This window comes from Athene cunicularia (assembly GCF_003259725.1).
Source record: "Athene cunicularia isolate RWA chromosome 3 unlocalized genomic scaffold, athCun1 chr3_part1, whole genome shotgun sequence".
NCBI lineage: Eukaryota > Metazoa > Chordata > Aves > Strigiformes > Strigidae > Athene > Athene cunicularia.
The window spans coordinates 74,405,604-74,431,492 of record NW_020799097.1 but is presented as its reverse complement, the minus strand read 5'-3'; the positions used below and the strand labels follow the sequence as shown (position 1 = coordinate 74,431,492).

At 37.0% G+C, this 25,889-nt stretch overlaps 1 protein-coding gene across 1 annotated transcript in view; it reads left to right on the top strand.

Moving 5' to 3' along the window:
- PRKN (parkin RBR E3 ubiquitin protein ligase) overlaps positions 1–25,889 on the top strand; it is a 746,949-nt gene that overhangs the window by 621,798 nt on the left and 99,262 nt on the right. Inside the window, exon 10 of the mRNA XM_026844563.1 lies at positions 8,002–8,151. Within this exon, the coding sequence (XP_026700364.1) occupies positions 8,002–8,151 (150 nt within the window). The remainder of the gene's footprint in view (positions 1–8,001; positions 8,152–25,889) is intronic.

The window sequence follows — 25,889 nt, the reverse complement described above, 5'->3', positions numbered from 1 at the left end:
AAACTTCCCTCTTCTCCCCAAAGTGATAAAAAAAACACCTTGTTTAATTGTTTAAATGGAATATTGTGATTCATGAATAAAATAGCAGCTACATCTGAAGGCTGGAAGGGAAAACAAATAACACAAGAGCAAGCAATCTGCTGCTATACCTGAGTGCCCCCAGCAGGTCACAGCACAGATGAAGCAGATGACATGCTAGTGGCAAGGAAAGAAGCTGCTAAGTAATGTATAGCTGTGCTTCTCTGCTATATCATCTGCTCTGACAACTCTGCAGAATGTATTGGCCAGTTTCTTGATATTTTGACAGGGGAATGATCAATTTTAACAGATCTCTCCTATCAGCTGCTACTGCAATTCATATCACTGCTCACTTTTTCTTTAGAAATGTTGTGGGCGTTTATATCCCTGGAAACTGAGCAAGCCTCAATGGGGGCACTCTTTTTTTTTTTTTTTTTTTTTTTTTTGAAAAACTTATGGAAAGGAATATACTGTTTTGAAAATCTGCAGATGCACATCCCCATGCTGTTCAAAGGTGGTGTGGACTTATGCCAGGTTTTTTTTCTGTGAGCTGCAACTTGAGGAGATACGGAAATCAGTATGGACAGAAGTCATTTAATATTAACTAAGGTTTTAAAGGAATTTGTATACAATACATGTGTGTGGCAATGAGATAATCCTTGTGATTATTTTATTTTTGCTCGCAATACTTGCTAGAGGAAATTTTTTTTAAGAATATGCTACAGAATACTAATGCAAAGTCAGTCTTAAACTAATTGATATATATTTACCCATTCAGGCAAAAGTAATGTCATGTGACAGTTCTAATTAATCAGCTGAGTTTAGTGCAGGAAACTGTCAAATATGATCAACAAAGTGATTCTGAAGTATTTGTGGGTCAAGATTTTTTGATAACTGTGCTAGGAAAAAATGTAAATTACTTCTCGATAATTCACATGCAGTTTAAAAAAAAAAAAAAAGAAAAAAAAAGAATAAATTTTCTCTTAATAATTTATCCAGTTCATAATTCCTAAAACAAAGCTATTTTGTTAGAATTCTCAAATCTATATCTTTTCAAGTATACTTCCTTAAAGCTCAGTGCTTTCCCACCCAGTCCTCTGGCTTCAGCTACTACTCAGTGTGAGTGATACCTTCACACATGTCTCAGTTTCTTCTACTTTTGTGCCTAATATCTGATTTCTGTCCATCTCATTTGGCTTACCTTTTGGATTTGTCATCAGCATCCCATCACTCTCTCTCAAAAACCGAGCTACTGCATTATATTCCTGATCCTCTTTACACCACCTTTCTTTTTTTTTTTTTTAATATCTGGAACTACACAACAAACTCTACAATCTTGCAATTTCATATGACCAGTGCCTCTTTTATGCCTATGCTGTATCTTCTTTGAATGTCTCCTAACCACCTTCTTCCCTGACTTCAGACGTAATTGACTGTAAGTTCCTCAGATTTGTCTCTCCTGTGTTATCAGAATTTTATTCTCTTTGAGTTCTTGTCATAGGTGAGGGACCTCTGCTTTCTCACTCCTTTTTTAACTTGTTGTCTGTGCACTAGACAAGTAAAAGTAATTTATTTTTGGTTCCAGCTCAAATAAAAAATGAAGAGAAAGAAAGAAGAAAGTACTTGTGATCAAAACTAATTTAAAGGATATTCTTTTCCTGTCAAAACCAAAAAATATGTAATCTTGTGTAGGACCCAAATTTTCATTTGTTTACTTGACCAGAAGAATTCTCAATTAAAAATTTGAGTGCTTCTTAAAATAGAGGAATTCTCTTCCACCCAGCATTTATTACATTCACAGAGAAGATTTAAACTGCAGCATTCAGGATCTCAGGTGGATGTAGAAGATGAGATTTCTTCCATCCTTTGGATTACTTTGATCTGCTTTCCTGGAATATGCATGTATTCACTCCTGTGACCTGAAAAGTGAAATTCCTGTGAGCCAGTATCTGCTTCAGTGAATCTCAGTTGCACGATCTGCAACAGCATCAAATGAAAAGATTTCTTTGCATCAGTTACAGCCTTGGTGGTTGTTATAGTAGGGGAGAAAGGAATGTGGATTCGAGCTCCATGAAGGTTGGAAGGAACTGAGTGTTTATCTCCAGCATTCAGTCTATTCAGACTGATCTCACAAATACCTGCTGGAAGATCACAAACTTCCAGTAGTTTGTAAATACAGTGCCAAGCCATACACTGTGCTTGGTCCCCTTTCTTCAGTGCATCGTACTGTCTCTCACATATTTGATTTCCAGTACAATCTGTTCCAATGTCTTCTCAGTATTCTTTATTTTCTATTTTCATACCCCTCACCTTGTATTTTCTTTCATATCATTCTGCAAACTGCAGTCTTTCCTTTCTTTCCCCCTCTTTACTCCAGTTTAATTTTGTCCATGAATTGTGTTGAATTGGTCCAGTCAAGGTTCCTTATCTAAATATCTTCTTGAGACTGCCTTACCCGATTTTCCATGACTCTCCAAAGTCAGTCAAATTCCAGCTCCCTAGAAGGTGGCTCTTTTTCTGGTCTTCTTTGTGGTGCTCATCTGGGAGCAAGAAGAAGCTGAAGCTCCGAACTTGCTCTTCCCATCCTACCACTGCCCAGCAAAGTCACTCAGTAATTCAGGAAAAGTGAAGTATGAGGGCTTCACGGAGAGCCATATCAGTACATCTCTTTTAAAGCTATATTTTAGATGACACTTTTATAAGTGTTTTTACTAGTCCAATGACTACTGAGGGGTTTATACTTTAAGTTGCCTAATTACATTACAGAACTAATTTTTTTTTTTTTTTTTGTATGTGTATAATATATAAAAATAAAGTGCTTCGTCTACATTATGGACTAATAGTCTCCACAATCTAATTTTAAAACACACAGATGGTGATTTGATTTATAGGAGCAGTAAAAACAATCTGACTCCAGAAAGTAGATTTTCTTTCCTCTGAGACCATTACATGCAATTAAGAGAAACAAGTAATTGAATTACCTTTCAGAGATTAGAAATTTTGGCTTTACATCTACTGTTAAACTTTTGCCCAAAGCTCCCTGCGAGGCTACTACTGAGCAGATGCTTTTAGGTGTGAGGGAAAAAAAGGAAAATAAAGAAAACTGTGTCCAAAGTGTAAAAGCAAAATTAAAATAGCACAAATGTAGGGGGGTTGAAATAAATGATCTTTTAAAGTCCCTTCCAACCCAAACCATTCTATGGTTCTATAAAATTAAAGCATAACTTGCAAATTAAGTAACATAGGATGGAATCACTCTGTTCACAAAGTGTATCTTGCAAGAGTTTTGTGCATCCAGCTGCATTTCAGTTTTGTCTTTCCATCTGAATCTGAATGCAACTGAAAAGACTGCAATCCATAGTTAAACCTGTTTTATTCCTGTGCCAGCCCAATGATTTGATTTATATTACCCTTGGTTTACAACATCAAATGGTAGAATTTCCATTGTTTGAAAACCCAGTACATTCTAAGACTCAAGGGAAACCATCCCAATCTGCAAAGTGGGGAGCAGGGATTAAATGGTTACAATTATCTAGTCTTCTTGTCTATGTCATACCATAATTTATAATAATTAAAAAAAAAAAATCCTAAAGGCCCTAACAAGTCTTTATGAGCACAGATTACATGAAAGAGCATGATGTTGTTGAAATCTATAAGTAGATCTGGGATTTTTTTCCACTCAAAATTTTATTCCATGAAAAGTATAGATTTGGGTTGACTGGGACAATTCACAAACTAAGGGAAAAGTTCACAACAGGTTGCAGTTTTAGAGGAAAAAATAAACCAGGATGTTTTACATCTTGTTCATATACCTTTAACTGTTTTAGCACTAGTGATTTGGAGTAAATCTGGGGTTTAAGTCATTTTGTTATCGTTGGGTGTTTTGTTTTGTTTTGGTTTGGTTTGGGTTTTTTTTAATAAGCATTGAGATATATGGTTCTATGGTGAATTCAACAACTATTTACTTTTTTTTTATTTCTGAGGGTCTTATTACAGTAGCATATAAATTCCTGACATGTTTTGCTCGAAAGCTGCCTTCTATCAGCAGTAGATGGCTGGTGATTTCTGTGTAATTTTATGGCCCTCATTACCATAGTATTTGATGTCCTCATGACTATTAATGGATTTTGCCTGGTAACACTACAGTGAAATCAGCAAGTAGCATTCTCCCTCTTTACAAACAGGGAACTGATGAGAAGCATAGATTAAGTAACTTACATGAAAACCACAGGAAAGCTGTGTCACTGCCGGGAATGAAATCAGGTGCCATGAATGCCAGCTCAGTCAAGTTCCCCATATATTAAACGTTTTAAGAGGTTTTTCCTGAAAATTATTGGAGAGGTTTTTCCTCCTTGTGGAATGAAGGACTGTTTTACACGATGAGTACATCTCTAAATAGGAGGTACCACATTGATGGTAATTGAGTAACAGATATTGTGAAATATTGACATATTATTGTCAATTATTGTCAATTGAATTATTGAAATATTTTGTATCTTCTGTACATGAGTTAGATTCATCTTTTAATGACAGCTCTTTACGTGTTAGATATCTAGCCTAAGTTAGTTTTCTCAGCTTCAACTATAGCACTTCCACAGAGTGATTTATCCTACCTATCTTAGACATCACATGTAAGTCAGGACAAATTCCCTTTTGGGGATCTTGTTTCTTCTCATTCATTATATTTGGAGTCAATATGACTTGTTTAGGTTAGATGTTTAATTTTTGAAGAGCTAAAATTGTGTGAGGCAGTATACAGTCTAAGCTATTTAGGTACCTAGACCTTGGTTTCAAAAATAGCTTAGGCCAGGTCATTTAGAATTATTAGAACTGAAGCAGCTATTCTGGGAGTCGCCTAATTTCAGGTGTCAATATCTAGCAAATTGCCTGATCTCTCTTTATTGTTAATAGAACAGGGCACTCCAGGGCTCAGTTCTTCTCATGCTGACGTACAAATAAAATATGAATTTCATCCTGTCTCTCCTGATAATTATAAAAGGAGTCTAAGCAACCAGTACAACTAGAGGCATCATCACTGCAGAAATCCAAACTAAATTAAATGAATCCTACTTAAATCTCCAGTTAAGAATAAGAGCCAAAGTAAACCAGTGGTGGTTGTCTGCTGGACTATCCTTAAAATGCGCATCTAGATAATCTAGGCTCCAAAGAGATTTAAGGACTTTTGAAAATTGACTTGCTTTTAGCATGTTGACTGCATCAGTCATGTGTGGTATGTATGGCTGTGGTATATAGGAGAAAATGCCTCTAATAGATATAATCTGTCATTATATGCAAATAGTTAATTAATAATTAATGAATAAGTGGTTTGGTCCTTTACAAACCTTTCATAAATGCACCCTTAATGTAAAGTGAGTCATTTTGTTTCAGGACACTGAATAAAGAATATAAAACCATTTATACTGTGTATGACTGTGTGTATACATTCTGCTACTACATGTTTCAGTTGGTTTCTGGGTTTTAAATGAGCTAGTGTACAGGCACAAGGAAAAAGAAATTGAAAAATGACATCTTATAAATGTATCTGGACTTTGAAGGCTGGTAACTAGATGTCAAGATGTGCAAATACATTTAGTAGAATCTTTCCTGTCTTCAGACTGATCATTTTTTGGCATTTATAGTATGAAAATCACTGATGAGAGGGCTATACTGATTTGGCATGAATCCTGTGCTGAACCAGTATAAAATGTCAAATTTGTTGGACAGAATTTGATGGCTTTGTCCGTCTTGCAAGTACATAGACTGGAGATTTCCTTTCTGTAACTTTCCCTAACAAGACAGTTTGATTCCCATCATACATATTTTCCATTTTTGTGTGTTAAAAAAAAAAAAAAAAAAAAAAAAAAAAAAAAAAAGAGAGAAGACAGGAGGAATCTCTCCATGCCCTTTTATGCAAAGTTAATGGCTGGAAAGTATATCTATTTTTTCAGCTGATAATTTATAATGGAAATGCTGACAGAATTTCAGCTACAGTGTTACTGGTGTTTGCCTCTGTAATGAGAAGCTGCTAACAATCCCACATCCAGCACAATGTTCCCTTTTAACGGAGCAAGACAATCACCATCCTCACATTCAGGTCCAGTCTCCACCATAAAGAAAAACTGGGTCACTGGAGAGTTTTGCATCTGTGGTTACCCATGTTTCTGTTCAAGGCCAGCAGAATGACTCAGAGCACTTAGTGTGTATTTAGTGTAAGGATCACAAACTTTCCTGAAAATTTATAGAATCCAACATTAAATATTTATGCCATTACTCCATAATGCATAATAATAACATAGAAAAACACCAGTTCACTTGTTGAGCCTCCACCTCCAAGGAGACTTTGCAGACATGTCTTGTACATTTCTCAACGTACTGTCATTTTCCAGATCCAGGATCCTTAATTCAGGATTTCTGGATGTTGTTCATACACTGAGTGGTATTTTGAAGGTTTCTCAACTTTTAGATTTTGCTTTTCGTTTGAGAGGAAGTTTGTTTGGATTATTTTGTTCATTGACAAAGGAGGGTTTGGCAATTTTTTTTTTTCTGTGATGTAACACTTTTGTGTCTATATATTAGCCTGGTTTAAGACATCACATACTATTTTTTAAAAGCCCAGTGTAATGAGACATGTTACGGCAACATTTGCAGGAGAATCTTCTTAATTGTGCTCAGAAAATATGCAGTGGAGCCCCTGTCTTGGTAATTTAAAATTCTTCTTCATATGCTTTGTGTCTGAGGTTTTGGTCCTAATGACTCAGTTTTCCTTGTAGGATTTCTTTGGTGAGGGGTGCAGATTGGAGAAATAATTTTTTGTTTGCTATCCCAAAAGAGAAGGGAACAGGATTTTCCTGAGCAGTTATGGGATAAAAGTTTATGAAGCACTAAATACTGTTTTGAGTGCTATAACATAAATCTCTGTTTCATTCCTTTAGCACACCATGAAGTCATTCTGCTCACAGAGAAAATTAATACTACTGCCTTCCTCTTTGGCCTTTTGGATTTTCCTGTTTTCTTTGGGGCTGTTAGGACCAAATGCTTTCATTTATTTCACTCTACAGTAGACCAGATTTATAGGTGAATCTGAAGCCTGGTTTACAATGATCATATAGCTACTAGTGTGGAACTGCACCAACACAGAACCCTAGAGTGGATGTGATTTACATGTATGCAGCATGATTTGTACTTGCTCAGTTTATCTCTGGCTGAAAGCAGGGTAAGTTAGACCAGGGAAAGTTATTGCAATGGCATCAGTCATTTTAGAGTGGGCATTCTTGTCAGTAAGGGTACGCTGAGCATGTTATTTAATATTGCTGTGTGTCAGTGTCTTCATCATTAAAATGGAGGCATTTCCATAGCCTTTTAGGCTATCAGGATGGAACTAGATGAAAACTGCAAAAACTAAGAAAATTTCCTGGGAGACCCTGGAAAAATCTACAGATGACAGTGAAATAAAAGTTTATCAGAGAATTATCTTGCCAATCAGTTTCATGAAATTTATTTTGAAATAAAGTTGGCTGCGCAATTTTTACAACCCTTTAGCTCCAAAACATTGTACTGTACTTCTAGCTCTAGATCCTTGAGGTTTTTGTGGCTTTCTTTTCAATCTGTATACAGCATTTGTCAGTATCTGTTGTTGGGCTATATTTATGATGTTTACAATAGTTTTATTATAGCAATATAAGAGTTCTTGAGGTTACTTACAGAAATAGTCTGGTGTTTTCTTGATTTTAATATCCCACACAATTTTCTGGTGGTGAAAATGATAGCTGCTCATTAGAAAACGATTCATATGATGTGTGTTGGAGTGGAATGACACCCCATTTAATGCCACTGAGAAGTTTTAGACTTTTGACAAATAACCTGAATTTAGCATGTGAACCATTAGGACAGTTGACTTGAGTATGTAGAATAGATTCAAGCTCAAAGTTTAAGGGGGTATTTTGTGTGCTGTTAGAAGTTTAACACCAATCTGTTATATTGTAGTATAACCGCTACCAGCGCTACGGGGCCGAGGAGTGCGTGCTGCAGATGGGAGGAGTGCTGTGTCCAACTCCCAGCTGTGGAGCAGGTTTGCTTCCTGAACCAGGAGTGAGGAAAATTGTATGTGAACCAGGCAACGGAGTAGGCTGTGGGGTAAGAACATATATTTTCCTACTAGCAGTGTGGGAAACAACTGATACTATACAATGTTAGAATAAGGGAGGAAATGTTTTCTTCCTTTTCCATCAGTGACTCCGAGTTGCCCTTCATACCAGAGCAGGATACTGTAATTCAATAAACAATTTAAATATAGCACCATATCTTAGGATTGATTACTTCATCATGTAGACTATATTCATTCCAGAATTATTTGTTTTAAGAAGTTGCTGAGTAGTTACAGTAAGAAATTGAACTGTGTAAATGACAATCCAAATGCACTTTGACTTTCTTCTCCTAGCAAAAGGGAACAAGATCTTGTGCAAACCATTCGTTATTATATTAACACCAACTTTTGTTGAAAGTCATTTAAAAAAGGAGAGAGAGAATGACCAGGCTGTGATACCGCAGTGACATTGCTTGTGCATGTTAGGATACATGATGAAAAGAAATATAGAAATATTTTTGTTTTCTCATAAAAATTACTTTTAAGCAGGGGGCATGCACTATTAATGATGGATTTCTGGTAAACAAAAATAGACGACACTTGAAAATGTTTTTGCTAAGAGGTCATATCATGTGGATCAGTGGATTTTTTGGCAGTAGAAAAAAAAAAAAAAAACAAAAAACAGGTGATTTACAAGAATTAAGCTTTGAGAGAAATAGAAATATGTATACAAAAACATATTAAATGTTAAATCAGAGTAACTAACTGATACTTGTACTAAGTGACTCTTTCCATGGTATTATTACTGAATTCCATGAAGGCTATGAGAGAAGAGAAAATATCTGTATTTATAAAATATTATCATGCTCTTGCTGTTGTCTTTCCCGTGGAAAATGCACTTTTTATTGCAGTTTTGATGTTGCCCAAACTGATACCATGGAAGAATAATAGTTAGCCGAACTAGGAAGTCAGAGTAACTTGTCTTCTGTGAGAAGGTTAGCATCTGTCGACCTTGGTAAAACTTCCTATCTGTCCATGCAGTGGTGCATGTAAAACAGAGTACTCCCTAGACTCACTGAGCAGGCATAGGGCTATAAAATAAAGCAGAAGGTAGGAAAGTAATAAGAAACAAGACTGAGTAAACAAAAAGAAATGCCAGTGGATTAACTATTAGGGATTGGCTAAATAGGATAAAATCGCACGTAATTTTTACTCTGGTCTCTGCCTTGAAGTGATAAAAATCAAACTGTGTTTTGCAGCTTCATTCATCATCATTCTGAATCTGCAAATGCCCTGTAAATAAGGTGTACATAGCATAAAGGATTGATGTATTGCCTGGTTTAGCAACTGCTCTGTTTCCTTTTATGGACTCTGTGCTGTGCTTGCTAGTGACCAGATCTGCAGCCTGCAGTTTAACCTCACCCTTTATTTTGAATTATGTGACATCTTGAACATTAGGGGGTACAAATCACTGATGCTGAAATGAGAAGCAAGAGACGGGTCTGGAAGCCAACTTTTAGTAACATTAAGGTCCTTCATCAGAATCTATTAAGGAAAAGGGTGAAAATACATGTGTTTGAATCTTTTTTTGCACCCTAACAAATGATAACCTCAAGGAAGATATGTCACAGAAGGTTTCCTGTGGTGAGGGTTCTGGCACTGACATCATCTGCCTGTGAGAAAACTGGATGAAGGTAAGGATCCACCTGCAAGGACAAGACAGCTAGAAAAGCTATTTATTTCTACTCTGTTTTCTGTAGTCACTTCGAGTATTTTCTGTTCAGAAAATTAAACTATGGTTGGTTTTTTACCCCAGACAAAAACTGGCTTCTTTTAGTGTGGAGGCCTTCCACTCTTCCATATGGAATCCAGGAACACTCACTTCAGAGCTCTGCCTTCCCTCATGGTTGTACACAGTGATTTATAAGCTCAAAGAAAGGCCCAAGATGAATAACATCCCCTTTTTCCAACCAAGAAAAGGTAGCAAAAGATACCTTTCAATGCTTACGTGTACAGTTTATGTTAGAGACATGTTCTCTGTTGAAGCTGGCAAGCAAAGAAATAACGAATGGAGATTCTCTATGAATATCTGCTTCATCCTTTAAACTATACTTTAGATATGTAGAGTCCCTTTTGGTGTATTTAAACCTCTGTCTTTGGGTAAAGTTCGAAGCTGATAACATATTGTTAACAGCAGAAGTTACATCTGATAGCAACGGTCTATTATTCACCCAAAAGCCCTTGTAGAGAAGTAGTTGTCTACTGCACAGAACAAACTGATTGTTCAGGTCTGAATTGCAGTATAAGGGTAGCTAATGACCGTCAAGTAGACGAGGATTTTGATTAACTGACGAGATGGATCAAGGAAGGGAGGAAGGATAGGTTTTCAAAAGAAAGTCAAGACAGTAAATGAAAAGGGTTTTCAGCAGCCATTTTAGAAAAGGAGAGGCAGAAGAAACCAAGTAGGGAATAAACTGGCAACCAGGGAGTGAAGCGAAAGAAATATTCCATTATTCAGAGAAAAAACTGTGTGAGGCAGTGCCAAACATGTAAGTACTTCAACCAAGTGTGAAAGAGCATTCAAAAATGAACAGGTAACTGAGTCAGGCTAGGATACAGACATTTTGCCTTCCTTAGTTTCTTTCTCCCATATGTGAAATGAGGAACTAGAATCTCTTTTTGCAAAGTCATTGATTGCCATTGAAGTCAAAGCTAAATGTGAGTCTCCAAGAGAGTGCTCTTAATTTGCTAAAGGGTCCTTTGAGAATGTTAAAGATAGTGGATTTTGCTTTGTCTCAGGAAATTTGGGAACAGCAATGTGTGGGGCCCAGAAACAGCCTGGTAAATATCTAGACAGAACTGTACCAAAAAGGTGAGGAAAGAGTTTTAAATTTAAGCATCCCCATATGTACCTGCTGCAGTCAGGAACTACTATCTATTCAGGCTTTCGGGAAAAGAAATAGAACAAGAAGAGAGATTTATTTTCACTTGAAAAGTAGCGTGCAGATATCTTTTTAATGATTATGAATAGTCCTCACACAAAACCGTGTTTTGGTACTACTGACTGACCTCACTCTTGCCTAATCTTTCATATTTTTTAATCATTATCTATAAATATATTAATTGATTTACCAAGATATAACCATTATACACTGTTGTTCTACCTTCATCACTATGCATCAGACCTATGTTACTAACTTTTATTGCTCAGATATAAAATTTTGACATATTTAATACGAGAAAACAGCAACAAACCATAGAAGACAGTACATATTGTACCAGCTGGCCTGGGTACAGGAAAAGCTGTGATAATCAAGGCGTACAAAAGCTCTATGAATAAAACATTTTTGTCTTGTTTTATGTTATACTGGCATATTATTTCCTGCATATTAAAGAAAAGTTTGGAGTTAAAAGCAGTTTAGAATGGAGCTTCAAAAAGGATTGTACTACTTGTTTTTTTAAAAAGTATGCCTTGGCACATACAGCTCATGTGTCTTGCAAAACATCTCCTGTCAATATCTTTCAATAGGATGATAACCCACTAACGTGTGACTGCATCTCAACCCTTGTTCCACAACAGTATAAACATTTTGCAGCATACAATATCAGTTGACCTATCCCTTGGAATGGGGCGATATGGAAGATTGGGGATAGTGGAGATAGAGCCTCTTCCAGTCTCTTCCACTTGAGTTTACTCATTTCTAGCATAATCTGTGTAAGCAAAAAGAAGAATGTCTTTCCAGAGATTCTCTGTTGCTTGATAATCCTTTGCTAGGAGACCTGACTCTTGAAGGTTTATGGAGGTCCTGAGACCACTTTAAACTATACTAAGGTCTGGATAACAATTTAAATAGTATTAAGAACAAACTGTCATAATTGATGTTTTTGTGGCCCTTTATTCATATCCACTAATGTGAAACTCCAGTCCACAATTGAGTGCTCAACCTTACTGTGTTAAATGTGCAATGATAAAGGAAGTTTTATAGCTCTGTGAAGGGAGCACAAAATTTGGGGTTATTTCACCTCTTTTCCACTGTATTTACTGTTCAGTAAGCATAATGCCACTGTAGAACATCAAGATTTCACTAACGATGTGTTTCCTTCTAGGATAGGTGAAATTTTAAGGCTGCAGACTTCAAGAGGTCCCTGAAAAATCAATAGATATAAATAGCATGTCTTCCTTATAAATATAATTCCTAGACCATTGTATTACATAGAACAAAACCCCTAAGGCAATTTCACTCTTCCCAGCAATTTTTTCCCATTGATTTCTTCTTGCATTCTTCTTCCATGGCTAAGGAAGCACATGTCAAAAGCAATTGCTCCATATTTGTAGCATTAATAATTGTCTGTCTTTTCAGAAAGCTTAATAGAATAGAGGACACTCTAAAATAGTTACATGAGAACTGCAATACACATTCTTGTTGTTTGCAAAGCTCTTTTTGTGGTTCATTATCTCCTGTTCATGCATCTCCTAGCATGCACATTTCATCTTCAGTGATGTCTTTGTTAAGCACAATAATATGTGTGTACCCTGAATAACTGGGAAGAATACTTTGTTTTGAGGAAACAAATCTGAATTGTAAAAGTTCCAAGCAACAAGTTCATATCCACTTAATTTGCGTAAATCAAGCGATGATTTTTTTAGTTGGGCGTGTCCTAAACTTTTGGAGTGGTGGTGTTTATTTTAGGGTTTTATATCTCAGTTGTAGTGCTATGTGAGTGTGCCTGTACTCCCTCTGGAACCTGAACTAGTTCACAAATACTATTTCAGAACTATTTCATATGTATGAAAGTGCATAATAGTTTGTAAGAGTACCCCAGTCTAGAAGTGAAAAGCAGTTTCCACATCTGGCAGTTATGTTTTTTTGTTGTAAAGCTCAGCTCTAATGCAGTGTGTTGTCATGATCAGCATGTACTTTCTTTGTGCAATTTCTATCCCTCTTGTGTCTGGTTTTGGCACATTATTCCACATAATATTGCATAATGAAAATGTTTGAAAGTCTGACTAACCTAAAAGAAGTTATTTTCAAACTGAGATGTAGGTATCGGTGTTCCATTAAAGACGTATGCTCTGCTTCTTCATTAGCAGGAAAATCTTGAATGTATGTAAAGAGAAAACAGTCACCTTTTAAAGTACTCCAAGATATAAAGATAGTCAAGATGAATAGTGGCAATTCAGGATAATCTTTGAAGATACATGCACTAAAATAATCTTTTTAATTTTATAATCAGATGAATAAAAGGTCATGGGTGAAGCAGGGCTCTGTACACAACAATCTGAATTTTTGTCAGAGTTTTAAGATGGGAATGAAAGTTGAAGCAGGAGCAGAAATCAGAGGCCCCAAGGTTTTGAAAAACAGAGGAATAATTCAGAAAAGAAAAGACCTTGAGACCTTTATGACATTTGCAAAACACTAAAATGGAAATGGGAGATATCTGCTATCCTAGTACTCCTAGTAAAATTGGTTACTCTCTCTTATTACATTTCAGATATCTGTCCTTGTTCCATATGTCTTTAAATTTGTGCTTTTAAGAAAATTCACCAGAATAGTGTTACCATGATAAGGTAATAGCTGAAGATATTGCTGAGATTAAGAAACCAAGTCACAACAGGAGTGTTTCGTAATATTGTATAGGGAGTTTTTGAAGGTGAATGAAAATGAGACAGACATTTTCTATTATTGCTAAATGCTGAGTTGCTAGCATTGCTCTAAGCAATAATCATGTATTGCTTTCTTCTATTGAGTGGGCACTCTAGTCTTTAGAAAGTGGAATTCCATCTTGTTGACATATTATGCTTCAGCAGCTAAGCAAGATGTTTCATTGCTGAAATATGACAGGCTTTCTCAGGCTGACCAAAATTCTTTTGGGATTTGTAACTTTTTTCTGGTAATATATGATGGGGTTTAAAACGAACTGTGAAAACATGGGGCTTTTAAAAATGTGGTAGAATGTTGATGTTTTAATAAAATGTTTACCCCAGAATAGCATTGTACAATTAACAAGCAATGTATTGCTGTCAAGGTGCATCATTTCCATTGCCCATATCTTGCAGTGCTGCAATTCACTGATCTGGTGACTGATGTGAAACCCAACTGTCAGCAGTGAGTGGATAAAGCAATCTAGAGGATGTTTCCATTATTAATAACATGGACCACATTAGCTCATAGCAAAAGCAAAACAAATACTTTTTGTATGGAGGACAAATCAATTACTTGCGCTTGGTTCAATAGGTAGAAGAATAGCTGCTTTTTCCTTTACATCCCAAATCACGAAGAACCTAGCTAGTAAAATAATGTTAGAAAACAACATGTGAGTCTCTTCACCTTTAACAGAGCTAGAATTGAAACTTCATGAGCTTTGTCTACTAGATATCCAGAATATTATGGGATGTCCCATATTATGTGATCAGATTCTTTATCCCTTAATTTGTCTAGACTGTACCTTTTTCCTGATTTCTGCATCATGCAGTCGTTTGGAAAATGGCTATTGTACATGCACATTGCAAATTTTATATTGAAAGTGCAGTGTCTTCAGTGTTTTCGCTTGATGTATTATTCTGTGGCTTATTTTGTAGTTCACCATTTAAAATCTGTCATATGTGTTCTGAGAAAGAAGGAGCAAGGAGGTAGAGAAAAGAGGTAGTTACCTGATAAAGGTGGGGAGGCTGCTGGTCTCTGTAATCTAACATGAGAACACAGATAGCAGAATAATGCTGTATTTGAGTCGGGGAAATTGTATTAGACAAAACTAGTATAAAGTCAAGTTCCTGAATGTAAAGGTAAGTCAAAACTGGACACAGACCTAGGAATGAGAGAGGATAAAACTGGTCTTCGTGAATGTAAATCAGCTCAGACTGGGATTTATAAACCAAAGTTTTGCAGAAGATAAATAGTCCTAATTTTACCGATTTGTCTGAAATAGGATTGAGGTAAAATTGCAAGCATGTGAGACCCTTTTTTAATTGAGGGCTGAGATAAAATAGGAGTTCAGTTTGAAATCACATTAGTATTTGATTTTAATAGTTATCAACTAAATCTTAGTCCTTGCAAACTGCTAAATCAAACAGTTCCCTGGAAGGGTGCTAGGGATTTTCATATTAGAGATACTAAACACTCAACTGTCACTTATTCAATATTCAGATTCCAGAGCTGAAACTATCTGGGCTTCAAATTTCTTCATCTGTGGAAAGAGAATAACATTTTACCATAGATGAAATGCAAAATTGTGCACAATTTAAAATATCCACAACTTATTGTAGATTGATTTTATCACAGAGACTTGGAGAAACAGCTCCAAAAAAAGTACCTTCTCTGCTCGACTGTGATTCCTTTCTTAGGTACCCATGGAGTATATCATACTGTGATGCTCAGGTCAGGAATAAATTGATCACCAAATTTAAAAGGGAAGTCAAAATTTTCGCTCACGTCTCATTGGCCAGGACTTGACATTCTGTGCCAAAGTTGGTGGATGAACTACATAACATCTCCGGGAATTTTGGGGGCATTTCTCACCTAGAAATACCCTGTTATTACAAGAGCCTCAGAGCAATAGACATCTTTGTCTATTTTGGTCTATGCCTGTGGCATGCTACAGTTTGGTTTCTGGACAACTGAAGTGCTCTTGTCTAATTAAAATAATTGGGCTCTATGTAGCAGTACCTGGGTGATATTTAATGGCTTATGATGCTCAGGAGATTATATTAGATGAACTCATAATTCTGTCAAGCCTTAAATATAATGGAAGTTTATGACTGAAGAGGACTCAGAACAACTTTTTTCTTACTACTACTCATCAACAAGGTGCCTAGAAATATGTCTGACAGTCAGGGGACAATGTTTTATCATGTGGCCCATCAGGAAAGGCAATGAGTACAACAGTAGGAGAGAAGAAGAAATAAACTTTTTATGGGAATCTCCAGTTAATTCTGCATATATAGGAAACCGAGCTCTGTCTTTTAACTTCATATTCCACTTACATGCAGAGTAAGATTATTCTCCATTCTGTGATAGAGAAACACTTAGCACATGATGAAAAAGTGTGGCCATTTTAAACTAACTTGTATTTCCTTCAGCTAATGAATTAAAAAGTTCCTGGTTATAACAGTCTGTCCCGGACCACAAGAGGTGGCTACGCTTTCCTGCTTATACAGTTCATATACTGACTGCAGTTTTGTAATCGATAAGACGAATACAAATAAATTTGTAAATTAGTGGAACTAGGGGTTAATGGAAGATTTGGTATGAATAAACAGATCTATCACTGAGTCACTGGAGGGGGAACAATAATTCAATCAGCAGAGGATATGCTGCGTGAGAATGGCAGCCACCGAGGGCAGGATTCTAATTGTGTAAGAGGCTTATTTGAGCAATCTTCTAAAAATTTTCTCAGGAAAGAGAAACACCAGCTGAATGCAGAAAATCACTTATAAATAAAAAGGAAAATAAATATGAATCAAAGTAAGCCTATTTATTGCCTTTCATATGAAGTTTCATATGAAGGCCTCCTGAGGCACTTTGGATTGTATTATTGCATTATTGTAAAAAGCAGGAGCCGCTTAATCAGTGAGAAACAATGGAGTAAAAAGATAGGACCAGAACAATAAGATCTTAGATTAGAATGAATCTATTGACTGGCATTTGTAGCTTAGCCAGGGAAAAAATTCAAAGTTCTGAATGCTAAAGAAAAAATGTCCTCATTATGTGTCTAGTATAATTCTTGCCTGTAGTCCAACTCAGAAGTAAATTACAATGCTTATAGAGTGAGCAGCCCACATAGATACAAAAAAAAAAAAAAAAAAAAAAAAAGAGCATTGATTTCTACAGCTTTTGTGACACTTGTAGTCTTCATGTCATTGGATGTCAGCATAAAAAATACAATAGAGATTTGGGGTTTAAGTCTATTCTGTTTAAGTACAAATATGGAAAGCAGCAGTTTATGTCAGTTTGGAATTTACAAGTAATGAGAATTTTTTTTTTTTTTTTTACTAAAAGGAGTACCCCAATTTAAAATTTTTGCAAGTTTTTACATTTCTTCATTAGCTGAGCAAAGAAATGCCTGAACGGTTTCTTTCTCAAATTTACCTTGACTCTGAAATACGTAAAATCTCTGTTGTTCAGCCAGGCTCTTGGTTAATTCTTTCAAGGCTACAACAGTATTTTCCATGTGGAAGTCATAAAATGGTTACATACTGAGACTGTGAAACTCTGCGTGATAAAAAATGGGATGGCACAAAATGCAGAGTGCAAGAATACCATAGGGGGAGAAGGCATAGAAAATCTAGGGGTAGTGTTCATTAACACTTCCCTGAAGAACATCTTTTCTGTGAAGACAAAGCTTCTCAGTGCTCCTCTTGGGCTTACACAATTTCTTACTGGACCTTTAAGCAAAAGCTATTCTAGTCACCATTTTGTAATTACAACAGTATGTCTGTGGAATACTGCTTGTCTTTTCACCAGTACAAGATAACTAGTTTTCACTGCACATGTTTGCATTATTTCTGTGTACTATATAGAACCAAGATTGACTGGGCACTTCGTAATGCATCTGGTTGGGCTACATTCCTTGAAGCGTAGGAAAAAAATAGCATTTAAAAGATTTGAAATTTAACTAAATGTAATTTTCTTACAGAAAATATGCGGCTTTTAAAATAATAATAGGTATCATAGAATCAGAGAATCACAGAATCAGAGATTCATAGAATGATCTGGGTTGGAAGGGACTTCAAAGATCCCCTAGTTCCAACCCCCCTGCCATGGGCAGGGACACCTTCCACTAGCCCAGGTTGCTCAAAGCCCCGTCCAGCCTGTCCTGAACACTGCCAGGGAGGGGGCAGCCACAGCTTCTCTGGGCAACCTGTTCCAGTGTCTCACCACCCTCACAGTAAAGAATTTCTTCCTTGCATCTAATCTAAATCTACCCTTTTTCAATTTAAAACCATCACCCCTAATCCTATCACTACAGTCCCTGATAAAGAGTCCCTCCCGAGCTTTCCTGTAGCCCCCTTTAGGTACCAGAAGGCCACTATAAGGTCTCCCCAGAGCCTTCTCTTCTCCAGGCTGAGCAACCCCAACTCTCTCAGCCTGTCCTCATAGGGGAGGTGCTCCAGCTCCCCAGTCATCTTTGTGGTCTCCTCTGGACCCCCTTGAGCAGGTCCCTGTGCTTCTTATGTTGGAGGCCCCAGAGCTGGACACAGGACTCCAAGTGGGGTCTCACAAGAGCAGAGTAGAGGAGAAGAATCCATCCCTTGACTTGCTGGCCACACTCCTCTTGATGCTGCCCAGGATGCAGTTGGCTTTCTGGACTACATGCTCACATTGCTGGCTCATAGTCAGTTTTCCATCCACTAATAACCCCAGGTCCTTCTCCGCTGGGCTGTTCTCAATCCACTCTTCACCCAGCCTGTATTTGTGCTTGGGATTGCCCTGACCCATGTGCAGGACCTTGCACTTGGCCTTGTTGAACTTCATGAGGTTCACACAGGCTCACCTCTCCAGCCTGTCCAGGTCCCTCTGGATGGCACATCCCTCCCCTCTGTCGTATTGACCACGCCACACAGCTTGGTGTCACTGGCAAACTTGCTGAGGGTGCACTCAGTCCCACTGTCCATGTCACCAACAAAGATGTTAAACAGCACCAGACCCAACACCAACCCCTAAGGAATGCCACTCATAACTGGTGTCCACTTGGACATTGAACCATTGACTTCAACTCTTTGAGTGCGACCATCCTGACAATTCCTTATCCACCATGTGGTCCATCCATCAAGTCCATGTCTCTCCAATTTAGCGGCAAGGGTGTTCTTTGGGGTGGTGTCAAAAGCTTTGCACAAGTCCAAGTAGATGACATCAGTTGCTCCTCCCTTATCCACCAGCGCTGTAACCCTGTCAGAGAAGGCCACCAAATTAATCAGGCACAATTTGCCCTTAGTGAAGCCATGTTGGCTGTCACCAGTCACCCCCTTTTATTTAGCATGTGCCTTAGCATAATTTCCAGGAGGATCTGCTCCATGATCTTGACAGGCACAGAGGTGAGACTGTAGAAGACAGTTACTCTGAGATCCACTTTCCTCATCTGTACTATTTGGGTAAGTTATCTAATAATGGTGTCACATGCAGAACTATTATTTCAAAACCATTTCAAAGAGATAGCAAAGCCAGCATTCCACAATCAAAGCTGATTTTGTAGTGCTGAAACAAAGCTGATTTTCAATTATCAGAGTCCAAAAAAAGCATCTGAAAACTGTCTTGATTGCTGCAAAACTGCTATCTTTTCATGTTGGATAACTCAAAACAAATAGATGATACTTATGAAGCTTCAAAGAAAAATCCACTTCTAACAAAGCATAAGCATAAAAAACCCTCTGCCTGAAAGAGAATAACCAGGAAAAGTTACAAGCTTGTGAAAGTGAGTTTAGAATGCAAGTTGCATCTCCGTCGCAACAGTGATATTAAGGTCACTAAGCTGTAATAGAGGGAGTAAAGAAAATCTTGCAAAGTCAAGGGCGAACTACAAAAATAAAATGAAAATATAATGACCAAATTAAATAAAAGGCCTCCCTTACACAGTAAACTAATAATATTCTTAATGAAAAGCAAGGACATAGATTTGGAGAACAATGACTAACTGTAATTCAGTGGGAAATAATAGAAAATGCAGTATGTGCTCATAAAACCGTCATAAGGGAGAAGAAAGGGGAAAATTCTAACAGGGATAATATATTATATCTGTGAATGGAGGCCTTGACTAAGGGCAGAAAATCATGGGTAGGTAACCAACTCCCAGTTAACTCCATTTTATCCCTATATTTCTCAGAAATTAAATCATTCATACCATTCAATTATATATATATTTTTTTTCAAAAGCTCTCACGTTAAATTAGGTGACAATCACTACCGTGATAGAAAATCTATTCCACTGACACTGAAAAGACATAGTGAAGACATAAAGAGTAAGGTTTAAAGGTACTGGTGGCTCACTTGTTCAGACTAAGTGAGAAATAAAATAGCTTGGTTAATCTGGGCATTGTTTCCATTAAGAAATATCAAACAGAAGTAGTCTGTTTTATACTTATTTCTGTAATTTTCTCTTTTATGCCAGTGAAAACGCTCACATATGTAATACCAAGTAATGAGATTGATAAGGCTCTTATGCACACCTGAAATGGTTATATTAAAAAAGATTGACTCTTAGGCCACCAATCTAAAGCCAGTGCTTATTATTAAATATAATCTACAAATAAAAAATAAGCATGGGGCATGTTCTACAACATTCCAACATATAAATAAAACTCGACAAGACGTTGTTTTATACTTTTCCCTTCAAACTAAAATGAACACAAATTCTATTTCCTTGTTTAGTTTAAAGAACTTCTTGGATGCTTCTTTAATGTGCTTTTTGAAATTTCTTAGTCTTTATGGTAAGAATGCTTATGTCAAAATCTTACTGAGCAGAGTCATTCTGAAAAAAAAAATATTAGTTGAATATGCCTCTTGTTGACATAGTCTTTCAGTGACATTTGACCTAAGTCAGAAAACTGAAATCTTAAAAATGCCAGATCAAAACTGCAATCCACCAGGTCCCCGCTGGAGATGGAGGAGCAGTGATAGGAAAATGAGGGCAACAAGGAAGCAGCCTTAAGGCAAGGTCTGAGTAGACCTGATGGGATCTTACTGAGTATGCAAAACTCTCACAGGAGCACCAGTATCTTGACTTGAAGAGTGAGTAACTGCTCCTGCATTTTGTGGGAACAGCCTGGAAGGAGACAACAGGAACATTAAGTTGCCTCCTCTGCTGAGAGATGTGTCTTTCTGTGAGGCTCTGGTTGTTTGCTTGGTCCCTAGTGAGTGGGTGGAGATGGAGAATGACAGTTAAGAAAGTGGTGTTTTTTGCAGAGACCCCTAGCAAAGTTTGAAAATGCATATTCTATAGGATAATCTGTAATTTCTGAAATCCTTTGGTGGTTGGGCCCAGCATAGAGTAAAAGTGCAGATTAGAGTATATGTGCCTTGGCTGTGTATATCCAGAATCATGGAAAACTGCCTGCCTAATCTTTATATAAACGAAGATGGAATTGGGATGCTTATATCATGAATTGTGGCTAGAAATTGCGGTGTGTGGGTGTAAAAGGAGCATAGGGGGACTACAAGTGTGTACAGAGTGAGTGGGCTATTAAGTGAATGAAAGCTTTAAATGTACAAGTGTTAGACGTACAAAGAGCAGCTCAGCCACATGACCATAATATTTTGCATAAGTTCCTGGTCATTGCAGAAGTTTTATGGAAATGTATATTGATTAGAACCTACCAGATTTTGTGTTTTCAAGTATCTACAGTTATCATATTTTTAAATCCATTACTCTGACAGGAAGCTTTTTCTGGGCATGAAGTAATTACCTAAAGTTATTCAGGAATGTGTTTCAGATTTTGAGATGGAAAAAAATGTGGCTGCCAAATAGTAGCATGCTCTGAGCTAGTAACTCACTATATCCTCCTATTAGAGGAGTGAAAACAACTGGTAATTGGTAAGTTAAATAAATCAAAGAGGAAATAAACTTAGCAATAAATGTACAATACAATAATAGCTTTTATATGCTGCTGTGGTTCTCACCAGTGGTGTTTTCATAATATGCATCACAAGTTTCACTGTTCAGGAAAGCACATTAGTGTTTTTGAATTGTTTTTATTATAAGCCATGCAAATAATGTTTGTCCCAGTGGGATGTGACATTAATTATTAGCAAAAGATCTCTTACATGATTTCAGTCAACAGAGAATGAACATTTCAATCTTTATTTTCAGAGTGCAACATATAACTATTCAAAGCTGCATTAAAAAACATTTAACCCATGCAGAGTATTCCTGCTGAAGAGGTGACACATGGCAGAAATAAATTGCCCTAATAACTTTTGCAAATGTTTCATGATCTCAGAAATGTTATCTGTGTCATTCAAACATGTTCTCCTTTGTTTCAGAAAAAAACAGTATTGAAATTCTTTCATATGGATGGCCAGTGGCCAACTCCTGAAATAAAAAAAAAAAAAAATAAAAAATCATTCTTTTAGAGATGGAATTTTTTAGAGTAAATCCCACAGACAAGAGCAAACAAAAAAAATCAGTCAAACAAAACATCATTCTTAAAGTGAAGCAAGAGGAAAACAGTGACTTCTGGAAAGTAGAAATAAGCAAACTTGGGTAATTGTTAAGAAATCAGTTCTAATGAGAAAAAGGGACCTGACAATTCAGTAAAGAAATCATATTAAGGGCACAATGGTAAATTATCTCAGTGTAAAAGAGGACTAGGAAGGCTAAGGAAAAACAGACTTGCTTGAATAATGATCTTTTTTTATGAACTGAAAAGTAAGAAAGAAATACATAAAAATTTTAAACAGGTTGTATCGCTAGGAACAGCTAGAAGAATAGAAAACACACAGGGACAAAGTCAGAAAGTGAAAGACAATAAATAAAATACTTTTAATATCACATCTACCAAAAAATATTCAGAAAGCTTTCCATAAAGAAGTAGGAGAAACAGTAGCATGAAAGATCAAGGAAGGTGTTGGTTGGCTTCTCATGGGAGAGGAAAATGTATCATTAAACAGCTCCAAGAAGGCAAAAGTGTTTACTTGTTTTGCTTCAATCTTAATTTAAAAGGTCAAGCCTGCTCAGATGGTTAGCAGAGCTAAAACCAGTCAAACAGAATGAAAATACCAGCTGTAGCGGGGAAAGGACAGGATAAAGACATGTTTTCAAATCATCTGGGCCAGATGAAGTTTTTCCTGTGGGAAAGGCTGAAGGAAATCCAGAACATTAATGGTCACTTCTAAGAATACGAGTAGGGAAGATTTCGGAAAAGGTGAAAAGATGAATTCTATGTCTAAAAAGAGGAAAAATGGGAACTTGAGACTTACAGACCAGTATGTTTAACTTGAATTCCTGAGGGAAAACTGTAGCAAATAATCAAACTACTGGTAATTACCTAGAGGACAAAAAAAAAAAAAGTCTCAGGAAGCATGGACTTAGCAAGAGTTTATCACATCAATCTAACTTTGTTATGCTAGAGTAACAGGATTTGTGGGTAGGAGGGAAGTGCATGATGTCATCTATATTGAAGCCAGTGAAGCTCCTCGCATTGTTTTATATGAAATTCCTATAGGCAAACTAGGAAATACAAGATTAGATGATAATTTCATTAGGTTGATACGTGTCATGGTTTAACCCCAGCAGGCAACTAAGCATGACAGAGCTACTCGCTCACTCCCCCAAAATGGGATGAGGGAGACAATCAGGAGGGTAAAAGTGAGAAAACTCTGGTTGAGATAAAGACAGTTTAATAAGTAAAGCAAAAGCCACACACACAAGCAAAGCAAAACAGAGAATTCATTCACCACTTCCCGTCGGCAGGCAGGTTTCAGCCATCTCCAGGAAAGCAGGGCTATAAGTAACACATAACGGTTACTTGGGAAGACAAAAGCCATCACTCCAGACATGTCCCACTTCCTCCTTCTTCCCCAGCTTTATTTGCTGAGCATGACCTCATCTGGTATAGAATATCCCTTTGGTTGCTGGGGTCAGCTGTCCCGGCTGTGTCCCCTCCCAGCTTCTGGGCACCCCCAGCCTGCTCACTGGTGGGGTGGGGTGAGAAGCAGAAAAGACCTTGACTCTGTGTGAGCGCTGCTCAGCAGTAACTAAAACACCCCTGTGATATCAACACTGTTTCCAGCACAAATCCAAAGCATCCAAGTGCTAGCTACTTTGAAGAAAGTTAACTCTATCCCAACCAAAACTGGCACAATACATAATTAGTTGGAAAGCTGTGTATAAACTATTCATCAGCATTTTGCAATCAAAGTAGAGGGATATTTCAAATCTGTCCTGAGGTTAACAAGTTTTAATATTTTCTCTGATGCCTTGATGAATTCTTATAGTGTAAGGTTGTTAAATTTGCATAGGATATGTAGCTGGGGAGCAGCAAACAGTTTGGAACTTGAGAGCAATTCATTAAGGATAAACTTAAAGTTTCTATACTTGGACAAATACAAGCAGCTGTATGTTATGAGAGAATAACTGCTTGGAGAGATGGCAACATGGCAAAAGATGATCGGGGAACTGCAATGGATCACAGTCTGATCTTGAGTCAACAGTATGGTGATGTGAAAAAGGCAAATGCAGGACTGAGGTGTATAAATCACAGTAACTTTTTCTCCTAATCAAAAAGAGCAGATTAAATGTACAGTCAGGAAACCTGAACCTGAACAATAGCCCTACTTTTCTTTCTGATGTTATGACTCATTTAAAGAAGATGTCCATTTAAAAAACACTCCTTATCCAAGAAGCGGGTCTTTTTTCTATCCTCTTCCCAGTCCACTTGGTTTTGAAGAAAATAAACTGATGAGATGTGCCATCAGCTTTTCCGTATCTGCTTGACTCTCTGCTCGTTCCAATCTTTAGCAGACTTTGCTCTAGAAGTACTGAGTCCCAAATAAAAGGCAGCTGAAACAGATAAAAACTAGGAAGTGTGATACTGCGGAATGCTTATATGCTGTCAGCAACTAACATACATAAACCTAAGGAGAGTTGATACCCCTGGTGGCTTTCTAAATACTGCTCTTCAGAAAGCCAGTCCTGGCTCAGAGTGTCATTAGTTCTTTCTCCTCTCTTGTGAGTTCCCACTGCCAGAATTTGATTAGATAATCTTTTTCCTTCGAATAGCCAGCTGCTTATGAAATGACACTGCTGATACTTCATGATAACACAGAATAAACTAGCCACTGTGTCATAAAATCACTGTGGACATTTTATGAGGAAAGAAGCATTCAACTTAACCTTTAAAAAGAAATCTGTCTAGTTTCTACAGTCCACAGTTTCAGAGCTCAGAAATATTTGAGCCATCTCCCAGCTCTTTGGACAGTCTGGAAATGCCATAGGAAAGCCCACACTCTAATCAGACCAGTTCTGCTTCTGATTTCATTGAAAATTTTCATGGAAACTGTGGAATTTGATACATAGACAGGAAGGAAACTGTCCAGCTGCCTCCATATACAGCATTGATATTAGAAGAAAAGAATCAAGAAAGGTTTCAGTCACCAAGTCCTTCACTTGTCTTTTTTTTCTTAGCAAAGTTCATTCACATTTTATGCCCCATAAATCTCACTGTTATTTTATTGTATTTTCCCTTGAATATTTATTAAAGTAGGGAAGCAAGTCACCATCACCAGGATCCAGAAACCTTTCTATGCATACTAGTTCTTCAATGCTGTTTTCTCCTCTGTCCTTTGGACCAACCTACTCCTTGTAGGAGTCTTTCTCAGAATTAATGATGCGTAACTGTGTTCGGTATGTGTGTGTAGGTGCATGTGGGGTTTTTGTGCCTTTTTGTACTACTTCAATTCTATCATTTGTCTTGTGGCTTCACCCTCTCACCCCTTCCTTACCAAATTCTATAAAAACCACATTTGAAGCAAAGCCTCCAGAGCTGATATCAAGCAAGTGAAGAATTATTTCAGTCTTTCTTTCTCAGGTATTTTCAAGTAACTCTGCTTTATAACAGAAAAATACCCTTTTTTTTTTTTTTAATTTCATATTTTTCTTAAAACTTCTGAGTAAAGTTAGATTCGCTTAATTCCCTCCATATTTTATTTGTAGTAGTGGTTCTTCAGGACTTAGTTATTAATGCAGCATTTCTATTTCTTGTGTGTATGTGTTCTTTTACCTTTCTTTGTGTATGGTTTATTTTCTTCCCTTGTGCAATCCTCTCAAATACAGCATTTACCTCAAATATTATTACTGG